The sequence below is a fragment of the Crocodylus porosus genome, unplaced genomic scaffold (genome assembly GCF_001723895.1).
Source record: "Crocodylus porosus isolate Cpor-Errol unplaced genomic scaffold, CroPor_comp1, whole genome shotgun sequence".
Lineage (NCBI taxonomy): Eukaryota > Metazoa > Chordata > Crocodylia > Crocodylidae > Crocodylus > Crocodylus porosus.
Genome location: NW_017728918.1, coordinates 39538836 through 39552992, shown reverse-complemented (window position 1 = coordinate 39552992; position 14157 = coordinate 39538836). Strand labels below are relative to the sequence as shown.

Sequence of the window (14157 nt, the reverse complement as noted above, 5' to 3'; positions counted from 1 at the left end):
TTGGTCTGGGGTAACACTGTGACTCGGAACACCACAGAAAATGTTATGAGTTATAATCTGTCTACACCCAAATTGATTATTGCCTTGTGGTATATCATGGCATTGTTGGAAGTGACTCAGTGCTCAGGTATACCAAGTACAGTAAAATCTGTGTTGTCTGGGATCCCTAAGGTAAGGGGATTGCCAGTTATATAAATCTCCAGTTATTTGAAATAACCTGGGGGGAGCAGCTGTGATGGTGTTAGCATGCAGAACAGCAACCATACAGAGTGGTGGACGGGGGCAGTGGCCACCATGTGAAAACTGTTCCCCGTTCTCTTTCCTCCCACATCCAGCCAGCAGAGCATGGGGGGGTGGGGGGGAGTGGCAGTGGCTGCCTGCAGAACGGCAGGTGTGCAGGGTGATGGGTGGTGGTGGCGGTGACTGTGTGTGAGCTCCCCAGTTAATAGAGTATTCCAGTTGGTGTAGTACTGGATAAGAGAGATTTTACTATATTTATGTTAATATCACATTTTTTCAGATTAGTCTTAAGGTGGCCTTGAATATCTTCTTTTGCTCACCTCAAGCATGGTGACCATGAGTGAATTGGGAACATAGGACCTATTTTGGGAGCTGGTTGTCAGGCATCTTTATAATGTGTCCAATGCAGCTGGTGCTGTGTATACATGACTTCAATTCTGGTAGTTTACTTCAGTTAGAATTCATTCTTCTGTCCTGATAGTTGATATGGAGGATTTTCCAAAGACATTGCTGATGATAACATTATAAAGCTTTCAGATGTTTCTGGTATGTTGTCCAGGTTTCACACCCATAGAACAGGGTAGGAAGATAACAGCCTAGTAGATAAGAGTTTTGGTTTGGGATCTGATTTCATGATCATCAAAGGCATGATTTCAGAGACATCCAAAAGCAGCACTGCAGCACTGGCATATTTTAAACGATGTTGAATATTGCTGTCTATGTTTACTTTTTGAGAAATGTGGCTACCCAAGTCGGAGAAATGCTCAACATTCTCCAAGGCTTTCTCTCTAATTGTAATATATGGAGGAGCAGCTGGTTGATTTGGGTGCTTCAGAAAAGTACCTTGATTTTTGTGATGTTAATGGAGAGTCCAAATATTTCATAAACTTCACAGAAGCAATTCAGAGTGACTTGGAGCTCTTTAGTTGAGTGGGCACACAAATCACAATTTTCAGCATAGTTAAGATCAGTAATGGAAATAACAGTTGTCTCAAATTTGGAATGTAACCAGATGATGTTAATGAGATATCTGTTTCATATATCCATGAAATACTGGATGAAGACTCTAGATAGAAGCCTATAAGCAAGGAGATGCAGCATAGATGTGAAAAAGTGTTAGTACAATCATACACCCTTGCCAGATTCCAGTTCTGATGATGAAAGAGTCAATTTCCAAGCCTTCACTTAGGATGGTTGCTGTCAGGTGTCATGAAGAAATCTGATGTCAATAACACATTTTAACAGGTATCCAGATCTCATCAGGAACTTCTATAGGTCCTCTCTATTGATTAAATCAAAGGACTTAGGTCAATGAAGACCATTTAAAGATTGCAGCACTTCTCCTGAAGCAATCTTTGAGTGGTCTGAAATCACACTGAAACTTGGGTAGAACCTCCTCAGTGAGGAAGCTGAGTCTATTGAGGAGAATGCACGTGAAGATCGTCTGAGCTGTGGATGGGAATATAATATGAGAATAAATGCTGCAGTTCAATCTATCTCTTTTCTTGATTTTGGTATCCCTTAGGTCACTGAGAATATGTTCATGTTTCCAGATTTTAGAATAACTTGTAGTTGCTGAGAGAACTTCTTTCTATCTTGCTTGTAAATACAGGTATTAAAATTATACATTTGGGCCCAGAAATATAGTACTTCAGATTATTGTCAGGTAAAAGAAATTATGTAACATAAAATAAAGTTAATAATTTGAACCCCAAGACTACAAATTATGCCATAATTCTTCTAGTTTCCAAGGTACCCATTTCATCCTAACTTGAAGCAGGGCACAATATTTTTTCTAGCATGCTGGTTCAAATGCTTGTCATTATACTCTTCTGTACAATTCTTTGTTATGGTGGCAGATGGGAACTTCTCCCTCAGATTCCCAAAGTCATATGTTTTTGTTCAGGTGCAGGAGGTTTTCCTGCTTCAAAGACCTCTGACAGATATTTAAGGCATCTGTCACTTTTACACACACACACACACACACACACACACACACACACATACACACACATATATTTGCAACACTTGTAAAGCATGTTATGTCAAAGTCTTGTTGAATTGTGAGAGGAGAAACAGAAAACAACCTGCAGACTCTGTTTAAGGAATTTAACTCTGTTTGTCTCTTGTGACTGTCTCTTTCCTATCTAGTATCCATATATTTGGCATTTCAATGTCATACATTTAACTTTCTGTTGAGTAGGATCCTATTTTAACACAATATTTACCTTACATTTCCAAGAAATTACAAAAATTGGGTATCAGTGCATGATCTTCTAGTGCTGGAGCCTGTTCTTTAGAAACAAATAGCATTATAAAGTAATCATGCTGTAATTAATTACAGTATATTTAAGTATACTGTAAAGAAATGGTACCAACTGTATCTTTTGATAAAAAGACACTAAAAGATATAAGGGTCATCTAATCCTGAAGTTCTCTGTAAATGTTTCTTTAGTATAGCAATACTAATCCCTTAAAGAGATAATACTACACAGATAACAGAGGTAACAATGTAAGCATTTTTATATGTTAGCAACTAGCATTACAGGTTGCATTTTTATAATCCTGACTGTACATTGTCTCTATTTTACCTGTATGTGCACTTGATTGGAAAACTTTGCACAAACTATTAAAAAAAAACTGATTGAAGAACTGAATTAATTGACTTGAACAATATCAGCGCAGTAGGAATACACTGATGAAAAGAGCTTACTGTACATTAACAGAAATAGAATTATAGATAAGTTATTTAATGTAACATTTATTTTAAAGCAATATTTTATAGCTGAATGCTTTTCCCTTTCTTAGACTGTGATCATGCACAATTAGGTATATGCTTACCTGTACATACAAGACAGTGTCATTAACCATGCATATTTCTCTTTCAAAGACTGAAGTCTATTAACATGCTAAGGAAATGCATACTTTGGGAAGATCCCCAAAGTAGTACCTCCTCTCTTACAGTGGAAGGGAGGGAAGAAGAGAGTTCCTCATAAATTTCTATGCAGAGAAGAAGAAGCCTCATAAATCTCTATGCAGTATACACATAGACTGAATTTAACAATTGTGCTTAGGCTAAATACAAATTCCTGTACTCAGTCTGCCATAATGGAATGTAATGGGATGTAATATATAAGATGTCAGACTAGATGGTCTAGTGGTCACTCCTAGATTTAAACTCATAGAAAGGACTAATACTAGATACAATAAAATACTGTGCAAGTTTAAATAGAGGGTTTTTTTCAGGGAGTTTATTGCTTTGAGAAACTATTGATATAGTAAAGAGAAAGTAGTAAATAATGTCACTAAGGCTCTTTTTTTTCCTGGCCTATAAAGTATGAATTTGTAACCTTTACCAGATTATTAATTACTCTGTAAGTGATAACTAAGACATTATCTCCCAGATTCTTAACATTAAACTGGTTCCTTCTCCAAAGAATTTTTTTTAGACCAGCAGGTGCTGACTGTTCCAAAGACATGGAAATTTTTTTCATAATGCCCCTTCTGCCATCCCTTAAGACATTCAAGTCTGAACTGTGTAGCTTGCCTGTTTCAGAGTATTTCATTGTTGCCCCAGCACAAACACAAAGAAACATAGGGTCTTATCCAGAGTCATCTGAAATCAATATTTCCAAGTGATTGTTGTTACTGTTGTACTTTTATTTGAATAGTTCAAAGATTGTTAGGCACTCTACAGGCTAGTATGGCACTACAGTCATGTCTGAAGGGGATTATCATTAGATGAAAGTTAACACTTTAACCTGTGCTAGGAAGTGAATAAACACTAAAGCAGTTCCTGGAACCTGGCGTAACATCATCCGATTACCTAGCTGGGGTCATTTGAGCCCAGTTTTCTCTCCTGCCCAGGGCAAGAGTTCAGACTAGAAGATCTGCAAGGTCCCTTCCAACCCTACATCTATGAATCTATGAATCCTTGTGACTAATAATATTAATCAGATGAATAACTGCATTCTGTTCCACCTATAGGTTCAGCACTGTCTTCAGTGGTGGAGTCAAGGAAAGGACATTAGCTGTTGTCAAAGTCAAGTTTTTACATAAGAGGCTACAAATGTCTAGCTAACTGTAATTCAGTTCTGTTGGGGGCCAACCTTTTTGGCAGGCATGCCACAAATTAGTCTTATCACCCTTCCCAAGTGCTACTCTAATTTCCTTCTTCTGCCCAATCTGCTGCTTTGCTTTGTGCTTCCTGCACTGTGCTCCTTGCCTTATCTGTTCTGCTTCTTGCTTCCTACCCTATCTGTTGCTGTGTTGCCTGTCCCCTTCTTGATTTTGTGAGCCCTAAACAGAGGCTTTCTGTGCCACTTTTAGCATTCATGCCATAAGTTGGCCACTTCTGGTCTGCATGGGACCAAATAAACATGGAGCATGATTATTTGATTTTGTAATTGGTGATACATGAGTTTTAATAATAAATGCCTTTTGTTTTCTTTTATTTACATGAAAAAGGAGAAAAAGAAAGACTGTAGATAAGGGCCTTGTAAAATGGTAGTTTTGGAGCTCCTGGAGCTCTTAACACTTGGATTGTCTGCACATCTAGAATTGGTTTTAAGCACTCATTATGCAACTCAAAGTTACACCACTCCAGGGCAGGATTATTTCTGATCTGAACTACCAAGCTACTGTTCCATTAAGGTGTGGCCACTCCCCACAAATGTGCCGCCCAATTTGAAGTCCTCCAGTGTCCCAGGATCTCTCACACCCCAGCTTGTAGAGCAGGGATAGAAGTGTCTCCTGGCTCACCTGCCATCTAGCGGCAACTCACAGCTACAGTTCCTAGTCCTACCTCTGCTCGGCAGGCCTCTAGTGGTAAGTCACAGTTGTGCAGGTGGGAGATAGACGGTTTCTAAACTAAATGTATGACTGTTCCAAACTCCAAGCCAGCACTAACAATAAGCAACATTTGTGTAGCTCAGCATAAGGTGTAACAGTAACAAGGCTGTAAGCATGCAGACTATGTAGAGAGAAGGAGAAAATGAAAACAGAAAGATTGGCTCTACAAAACCTTGAAGTTGACACATAATCATGAAAGGTGTATGGGTACAAATAGTAAGTATACTCTTATAGCATAGTGATGAGAAGAAAGAGTGGCAGATGAAGGAGCCTGAGGCCTTCATACTAACTGATTCAGTGACGGACTTTGAAAGAGTTCTTTGTGCCCTTTATGCTGCAGCAAAGCTAAGTAGAAAAGGAGGGGAGGGGAGCAGTGTGGAACAGGACTTTTCTAAAAGCCAGTCTGTGACTTCTGAGTTTTCCTTCTTCAGTAAGGAAGTGAAAAATCATTTGCCTTAGAAAGAGTTTAAGGGTGGCATAGCCTGGCTCTGAATAAAAAGAAATGCATACAACTTGGACACTTTTAAATAGTGTACTTACATAAGTTCTACTGCATAAAACAACACATTTACAACATATTTGGACCATTTCATTTTTTTCTTATATCACTTTGACATATACATATAGCAAATCAGTTAAGAATTTTTTTCCATATAGGAACCCACATTTAGTTTTGACAGGATTTGTTGTGATATATATGCTACCACCTAGTGGAAATTGAGATAGTAAGCTGAAAATATTTTATTGTAATTGAGCAGAAATTAATGTAATGTCCAACAAACATAGTTGAACTCTTGGTTAATATCAAAATTCAGAGTTCTTATCTCTTAAAAAAAGAAGACAAAGGTAAATTTCATAAACATGACTATGCTATACAATACAGTGCATGTATCATGTGTTTTTCTTCTTTTGCAGTCTGCATTTTATTGTTTTTGACACTGAGGTTGCTCATGACATCCTGAAGGTGTGGGATGGTCCTGTTGAAAGCAGTATTCTTCTAAAAGAATGGAGTGGTTCTGCCCTTCCAGAAGATATTCATAGCACCTTCAATTCACTGACGTTACAGTTTGACAGTGACTTCTTCATCAGCAAGTCAGGCTTTTCCATCCAGTTCTCAAGTACGTGAATCCTCTTTTATCACAAGTACAATCAAGCCAGTTATTCTTTTATACAAGAATACACTGTCTTTGTTTTTTTGTTGTTGGTGTTGGGTTTTTTCCTAGTAGCTTTATTGAAGTTGTCCAGAGATAATTATATACCCAAATGCAATTCACTTAAGATTTTTGGTGAGTTGTTAGGATCTATAGACCAAACAATGCTAGCAGCATCAAATATTTGACTCATTTTATGTAAGCAATCATTTTGTTTCCTGAGAAATCCAACCCACCAAACACTTTTTTCATATATAAGCTTTATTTATATATGTTTTAAGGGAAAAGTAAACATGTAGCAGGTGTCTAGACAAATAACATTACAATAATCAGCTGGATATTATATCAATATATACACACAATTTGAGAATTATATATTGGGGTCTGAAGCATCTGCACTTGTACATAGAAGAATGATGAGCTGAGCATTCCAACAATGAGTGAACACAGTTGCAACACCAAAAGTCCCAATGTTGATGATGGCTTTGCACATACATCAAAGAAGGGGTTATATACACAAGGATATAAGGATTGTCATTTCCTAGGTCAGACCATAGGTCTATCATTCCTAGTGTCCTGTATCACTCAGTGACAGAGAGCAGAGCCTGAAAGGGAGAGTTAACTGGGTATGACCTGGGCTATTTCCCAGTGTTCCTCTATCACATTCAGCCTCTAGCATTTAAGGTCTAGAAAGTTCTAATTCAGAGACTGTATCCCTAATTCCCGTGCTCAAGAGTTATTGATGCTCCTTTCCTCCAAGAATTTGTCCAATCCTTTTTTGAATCTGGCTAAACTATCAGCTTCCCATTGTCTGCTGGCAATGAGGTCTCCACTTCAATAACACACTGTGTAGAAAGAAAAAACCCTGCCTTCTGTCAGTTTTAAACTTACTACCTGCTGATTCATTTTATGACCCCACTTCTTGTATTGTGAGACAGAGTAAATAATAAATCCCTATTTGCTTTCTTTTTACCATTTAGCATTTTGTAAACATTTACCATGTTCCCCCAACCCAAGTGGCTCTTTTCTAAACTGAACAAATCTAGCCTCTTTCATCTCTCCTTATATGGAAGCTCCTCCATACCACTGATCATCCTTGCTCTCTGTACCTTCTTTAGTTCTTCTATATCCTTTATGAGGTGTGGGCATACCATGGATTTATTAAGGGACATGAAAATGCTTTCTGCTTTGTTTACAATTCCTTTAATAATTGTAGAATCATAGAAAATTATGGTTGGAAGGAACCTCAGGATTCAGGAGGTCATCTAGTCCAACTCCTTGATCAAAGCAGGACCATCACCAAGTATATCATCCCAGCCAAGGCCTTGTCCAGACAGGTCTTAAATACCTCCAAGAATGGAGATTTCACAACCTCTCTGGGTAACCTGCTCTGGTGTTTTACTACCCTCCTGATGAGGAAGTTCTTCCTAATATCTAACCACAACTTTCCTTGCTGTAACTTGAGTCCTCTTCTCCTTGTTCTGTCATTTTCCACCACTGAGAACAGCTCCATTCTCTTTGAAACCCCCTGTCAGGTACTTGAAGGCTGCTATTAAATCCCCCTTTCAGTCTTCTCTTCTCCAGACTAAATAAGCCCAGTTCCCTCAGCCTTTCTTCAGAAGTCATGTGCCCGAGCCCCCTATTTTTGTTGTCTTCTGCTGGACTCACTCCAATTTGTCTACATCCTTTCTGTAGTGAGGAGCCCAAAACTGAACACAGTACTCCAGATGTGTTCGAGGAGCTGTCAGCTCTACCTGTGCTGCTGCCACTTCTCCCTCCTCCTCCTCCCACCAGCCCCCACCATTCTGCTTCTCCCTCGTCCCCAGGCTGCAGTATGATTGCAGTTTCCAGATGGTAGGGAGCTGCACTGGGGTTGGGATTGGAAGTGTGGGCGGGGTGTGAATGGGAAGAAGCAAGAGCAGGGTGGAAGTAACTTCCAGCTCCCCAGTTCTAGTGCAGCTCTCTTCCAGGAATTGGGAACCAGTGGGAACCAGTTGTGGTAATTAGAGTGGAATTAATTGCCACCAGATGTTGTGAAAGCTGACAGTTTATCCAGTTTCAAAAAGGGATTGGACAAATTCTTGGAGGAAATGTGCATCAATAGCTATTAAGCATGGGAGTTAGGGGTACAGCCTCTGAATCAGAATTTAGACCTTAAATGCTGAGGTTGCAAAGTGAGAGAGGAGCAGTGAAAAAAGCCCTGGCCATACCCAGTTCATTCTCTCTTTCAGCATTGACTGTATGTCACTGTGTCACTGTATGACACAGGATACTGGGTAAAATGAGTAAAAGGCAGTTCCTATGTAGTTATAGCACAGACACAGCTTCCAGCTCCATGGCTCTGGTTAGAGTGCAGGGAAAGCCCTGCCACTGATGTGCTGCTGAAGCCATTCAGCCCATGTCAGATAAGAGCTGAGCTATTCTTGCCCACAGTCTGAAAATGGTCACAAGTCCCTGGTATACTATATTAAGATATCTGTGGGAGTATTCTCTTTTAGCTTAGCAATAAATGAAAAAATAAGGTTTCACCTATGCCCCTTTCTGCAAAAGTAGCAGTTGACCTTCAGTCATTTTTAAGAAGACAGGTTAAACTTTTAGGATTCTAGAAATGATTTCTGTGGCTTAGTGTAATTTTCTGTTGGATCAATTTGGTGATCATGCTGGCAATTGAAGAGTGTGCCTCACTGGAATTAATTGGAGTTAGTGGTGGAGAACTGGAAGTTTCAGCTAAAGTCAAGAATAAATGACTTATAAAGCTCTTGGTTTATGTAAGTGGCAAGTGCAAAGGATGAGAAAGTATGATTTAATATATGTTAGCATAATGTAATGTATTCAATTCATTCTTCCTTGCACCCCAGATTCAAAGTTATTTTTTTTGTGCTCAGTCCTCCAGTGTTCTGAGCATTGTGGGCCTGTTGCTTCAGCAAAACATGTTACTCTCTGCTGAATTTTAGGCATGTGAATAGCTTTACTGCCTTCACAGTTCAGTTTTTGCTGAAGTGTTCTGCTGGACCAAAGCAATGTGATGCAACATATTGGAGGATGTAACCCCTTAAATTGTTTTTCTCAAATTCAATCAATAAATGTATTCAAAGTTCCTTTCTCCCCTTTAGAAATTACAGAGATGAATGGTTTCTTATAGATATCAGGAAGATAATGTCTGGACAGTTGTTTTGCATTATCCAAGAATTTTCAAATAACATATTAGGCAATATTATACACAACCTATCACCTGGGTGTGCTTTGCTCTTCATTATGTTTGTAGGCAGAGATGCTTTAAATAAAAGTTGTGTAAATGGCTGAAGCACATAAGACACTTGGACCCTATTAAAGGTCCTTTGTCTTGCCAGCTCAGCACAGCATGTAGAACATGAGGACATGAACTGACTAGTGCGATTATGTTAATTGTAATCAGCCTAACACTTTTCATTAAAACTTAATTACCATTTAATCATGCATAAAAGGACAGAAAATGGAGTTCAGCATACAAAACTGACCCTTACTCTGGGGGTTAAATACATTTAAACTAGCTATTACAAACCTGGATTGTCAACTAAACCTTTCCAACCCAGGCATACAATGTAGCTAGGGGAAATGGCAATATAATGTTGTGTAAGTAGATATTTTTAGGCACTCCAGACTCTGAGGGTATCAGATTCTTATGAGCTCTTTTGTAATATGTCATAAAAGCCTTTTGGTTTGACTGGCAGTCACTAAAACAAATACAAGGAATAATATTAACAATAAAAATTTACATAGTAGTCCTGAATAGCCAAAGTAACATTACTTGCAAATTTGAATTTATTTTCCTAATGGTTTTAATATTCCTTATCAAATGGTCTAACTCTTTGTGTTTGTTTAAATTGAATTCTCATGTAATAATACTTAAAGGCCTGCACAATCATCTTAAACTAAACTATACATCCTTGTGTTCTTTGGCTGGCTTAGCAAATGTTGATCTTCAAGAGAAGAATTGAAATGAGGGCCTACTCCCACAAGAGTTTTAACAAAAATCTATTTGTATGTTGTTTGAGGTGTCTGGCTCTTAAAGCCTACCCCATCTGTGACATTCTTATGTGTTTTCCTTGGGCTCTGTGGCTTTGGGGGCTATCCACTCTTATTTGCCACAAGCCTCCTTTCAATTATAATACTTAATTAACCATGTTTGTGTCTCAGCCTAAATCAAGATCTGCAGTATATTTGTTTTGTTTCTGAAATACAATCATATGGCCCATTCTATCAAACCAGAAAACAGGGTGATTTTGTCTCTTTATGTCTTTCTTTTACTGGAAGTAGCTGTAGATTAAATAAGCTGGCTGGTATGGTGTTTTGACCTTTGAACTGGTATACACAGAAAATACTGAAATATTTAGTGTTCAAGACAAGAGTCAAGTGGTAATTGATGACAGGGGGTGCATACAAGCCTTACATTTAGCTGAGTTTAGGGTAACCTAAATGGCTGGACTTGCAAATATTCCCAGGGCCTTGGGTTGCTCTAAAAATGGTACACCCAATCTAAAATTAGATTGGCAAGTGTTAACTGCAAATAAAATTGGATAACCTAACCCAATGAACACTTGTATATATCCCTAGCACAGCCTGGGAAAGCACAGCCACTCAGCATAACCCCATGGCTGTGCTGTTTTTATCCCACTCCATCCCTGACCAGGCTATTCTACTGTTCTCAACTGGGTCAAAATCCTTGTCTGGAGAGATTTTCGCTAGTGTAAGCATGTATGTTCTGCTTGTGTGAGCAGTTCTGATGTTGACCAAGACCGAAGCACAGAACTTGGCTCTTAATGCTATCCCTGGCTCATCCTTATGTGCCCATGTACAATCTCTCAGATACTTTATTTTTAGACACCTGTCCACCTGGTTGGATAGAGCCACGAAGCCTTCAGACATAATAAGGTTTGTAAACAGCAAAGAGACATTAACATTAGTCATTAGAAAAAGTGATTTCTTAGTTCCCAGCCCAGGGCAAGATTCCAAAGGCTTTAGGTACCTTGTGTGACAAGTACACACTTGTACACAGTCCTTGAGAAGCAAGGACTATAGAAGGACTACAACATGTGTTATTATTAAGTGTGACGCTTACCTTGCATAGAAACTTCTGTGACTCTGTACATATATTCCAGACATTTTGGGAACATTACCAGTAAAAATGAAACTGCCTGTTGGAGAGAGGTTAATGTGTTCTTCCAGGAAATGACAATTAGAGACTCTTTGTTAAAATATGTAGTGTAATTGAAGAAATTAGCAACTACAAGAAATTATTTTTAAATATGTTGCCAGAACAACTGACAGAGCACTGAATCTAGGAAATGAAAAGCAAAGGTCTTAACACAATCTATAGAAATACGTTCTTTTAGGAAAGTGTTTCTGACTTTCCAACATACTTCAGTGGAGTGCGGCCTCTGAACAACAATTATAAATGGTACAGAAACAATGGCTGTGATTAGTAAAGGTTTCTGGCCAAATTCTAATCTTTGCAGCCTGATTCATCAATTGCAATACTCAAAATGTAATCAAAAAGCAGATTTAACTATTAATTTAGTCACTGCCACAGTTGCTGTGACCTTTCTAAAACTTCCCTTCCTTCATGTATCAAGACATAAAGCATCGCTAGTTGTGCATAGATCATGTTTGTTGAACAAACACATGAAGAGCCACAGGACATGTCATCTGTCTCTGCATCTGGTTCTTAGGATTCTTCTTACTGACTGCTTCACTGACCATGGAAATACTTATGGTGACTGAGGCCCCCACTACATGTTACATATATTATGCATTAACTGGTTAATTGTGGAATAGATTTAGATCAGCCACACATGCAAACTAATTATCACACAATTAACTAGTTTATGGCACAATAAATACATTTAGATCAGCCCAATATACAGTGTGATTACTATGCCATAAAATATTCGTCCATCTATAAAAAAGTGCCAACCAGGTACAAAGTTAGTTTTTGAAAATACGTAGCAACTTTATGGTTGGTTTCATTTCAGCAATAATTTGAATATGTGGCAGGGCCCTACGTTGTGTGTCTTTGCTGAACTCCTAGTATATTGTCCTTTTGGAAAGTCAGATTGGCTATAAGTGCTGTATAACCGTTGTATTTCCACTTCTATATTTAAGTCATATCACCATTCTCATTACAAAACCTTCATTTCCAAGATTAATGATATGATTGTAGAAGCCTGATCCATGATGAAATTGCCAAGCAAGAAATCTTAGAACAAAAGTACATTAAAAAAACCAAACACATTTATGGGGAAAAATATTGCTGATTGATTAGGTTGTGAGCTTGCAGAAAATAAGAGTATGAGAGCAGAAGGAAGTCATATACCTTAAAGAGGGCCATTAATTCCACTGTTGGGCTGAGGTGTCTAAAAGTCAGGTATGTTTGAATGCAAAAATAAAGCTAAAGGCTCCTAACTAACCCTGTCAGTAAGCTTAGAAGAACAGCATATAATTTCATCTTGAATGTATTTATATGTGATTTAGGAAAAATATCCTGAATGTTCCTACTTTTCTTAATTATTAGATAATGTGAAGAAAATTGATTATATGACTATTAATAATTTTTTGGTTGTCAGTCTACTGAATTTATGTTTTCATGTGTAGTACTACGTGTAAAGCCAGTACTGCTTTCTTACCTTTCTTACTGTTGTGGAATTTCTTTTAAAGGACTTTTGATGAAATCATTACAAATATTTTGCGCATTTCTTTGATCTTGAAAACATCAAATTCTTTCCTAAAACTTTTTATTGCAAGCAATTTCCCTTTTAAAATTGAGTGCAAGACAGGAATTTTAGCTGCTTTGTTTGTGCGATAAATTGCTGAAAAGCCTCTGGTATTGCTCATGGACCCTGAAGACTTGGAATATATTGTTTTGTAATTCTGAAAGTAGAGAGAAGGAAGTATTTGTGATAAAAGATACTACATTGCATGAACATAGTGAAAACATGATATTGATAAAAGTCAGAACTTTATATGTGAAGCCATAGGACATGTCCAGTTGAGCCTGCACATGCCTTTTGCTGCATCTCATAGCAGTTTGAGACATGGCAAAAGGCAACCTGGGAACAAAAAAAAAAATGTTCCCTGTGCTGCATATCTGCAGCACGCGCTCCAAATTAACATCCAGGTATCAACTTCTCTCCCCCCCGCCAAAAAAAACAAAACCCAACAACAAAAAGAGAAAAAAGACAGGACAGGGCACGATCCAGGACTGTGCCTGGAGGCTCCACAGAGACACTCTGGTAGCCTGCCAGAGCATCTCTATGCCTGCCCCTTGCACTGATGCTGCAGCGTGCTGCCTGCCCATGCAGGACAATCAGTGATGCAGGCTTTACTGACCTGGACCTGGGCTCTGTTTCAGGGTTGAGGAAGTCTGGAGTGGGTTGGGGGCTGTGAGGGTGCGGGGGACCATGGGGGTGACAGCTTGGAAGGAGTGGGTCCCCCAGCCACCCCGTGCTGGTCCCACATGCCCCTCATCACAGCCCCAGCCCCCCTGCATGGGCCACAGCTCAACAGCAGCAGCAGCAGCCATCAGGATGCTCAGGGACTCCTGGCACAGCCTCAGTGCAGCTCACCCCGGGCACCTGGCACTGCCTGTGCCACATTGTGCAGGCCAACAGCTTGGTGTGGTGCGGTGCACTTTTGGGTTGCTCTGGGCTGCTTGAGCTGAGACGTAGGGCCCCGCACCACTTATGGGGACTGCCTATCTCACTGGGTTGGGTTCTGCATGCTCAGGCCCCATATTCTATAAGGCCAGGTCACTTTTGACCCAGCTTAGCACAACAGGCAGTCCACATAAGTGACATGGGACCCCAGGTGACAACTCAAATAGCCCGCAATTGCCTGAAAGCACATGGAGCCATGCTGAGCTGAGATAGACTGGGCCCGT

The 14157-nt window shown here is 39.2% G+C and overlaps 1 protein-coding gene across 1 annotated transcript in view; it reads left to right on the top strand.

The window, feature by feature from the left end:
• CSMD1 (CUB and Sushi multiple domains 1) overlaps nt 1-14157 on the top strand; it is a 1867828-nt gene that overhangs the window by 1462634 nt on the left and 391037 nt on the right. The window contains exon 26 of the mRNA XM_019538151.1: nt 6007-6209. Coding sequence (XP_019393696.1) covers nt 6007-6209 — 203 coding nt within the window. The remainder of the gene's footprint in view (nt 1-6006; nt 6210-14157) is intronic.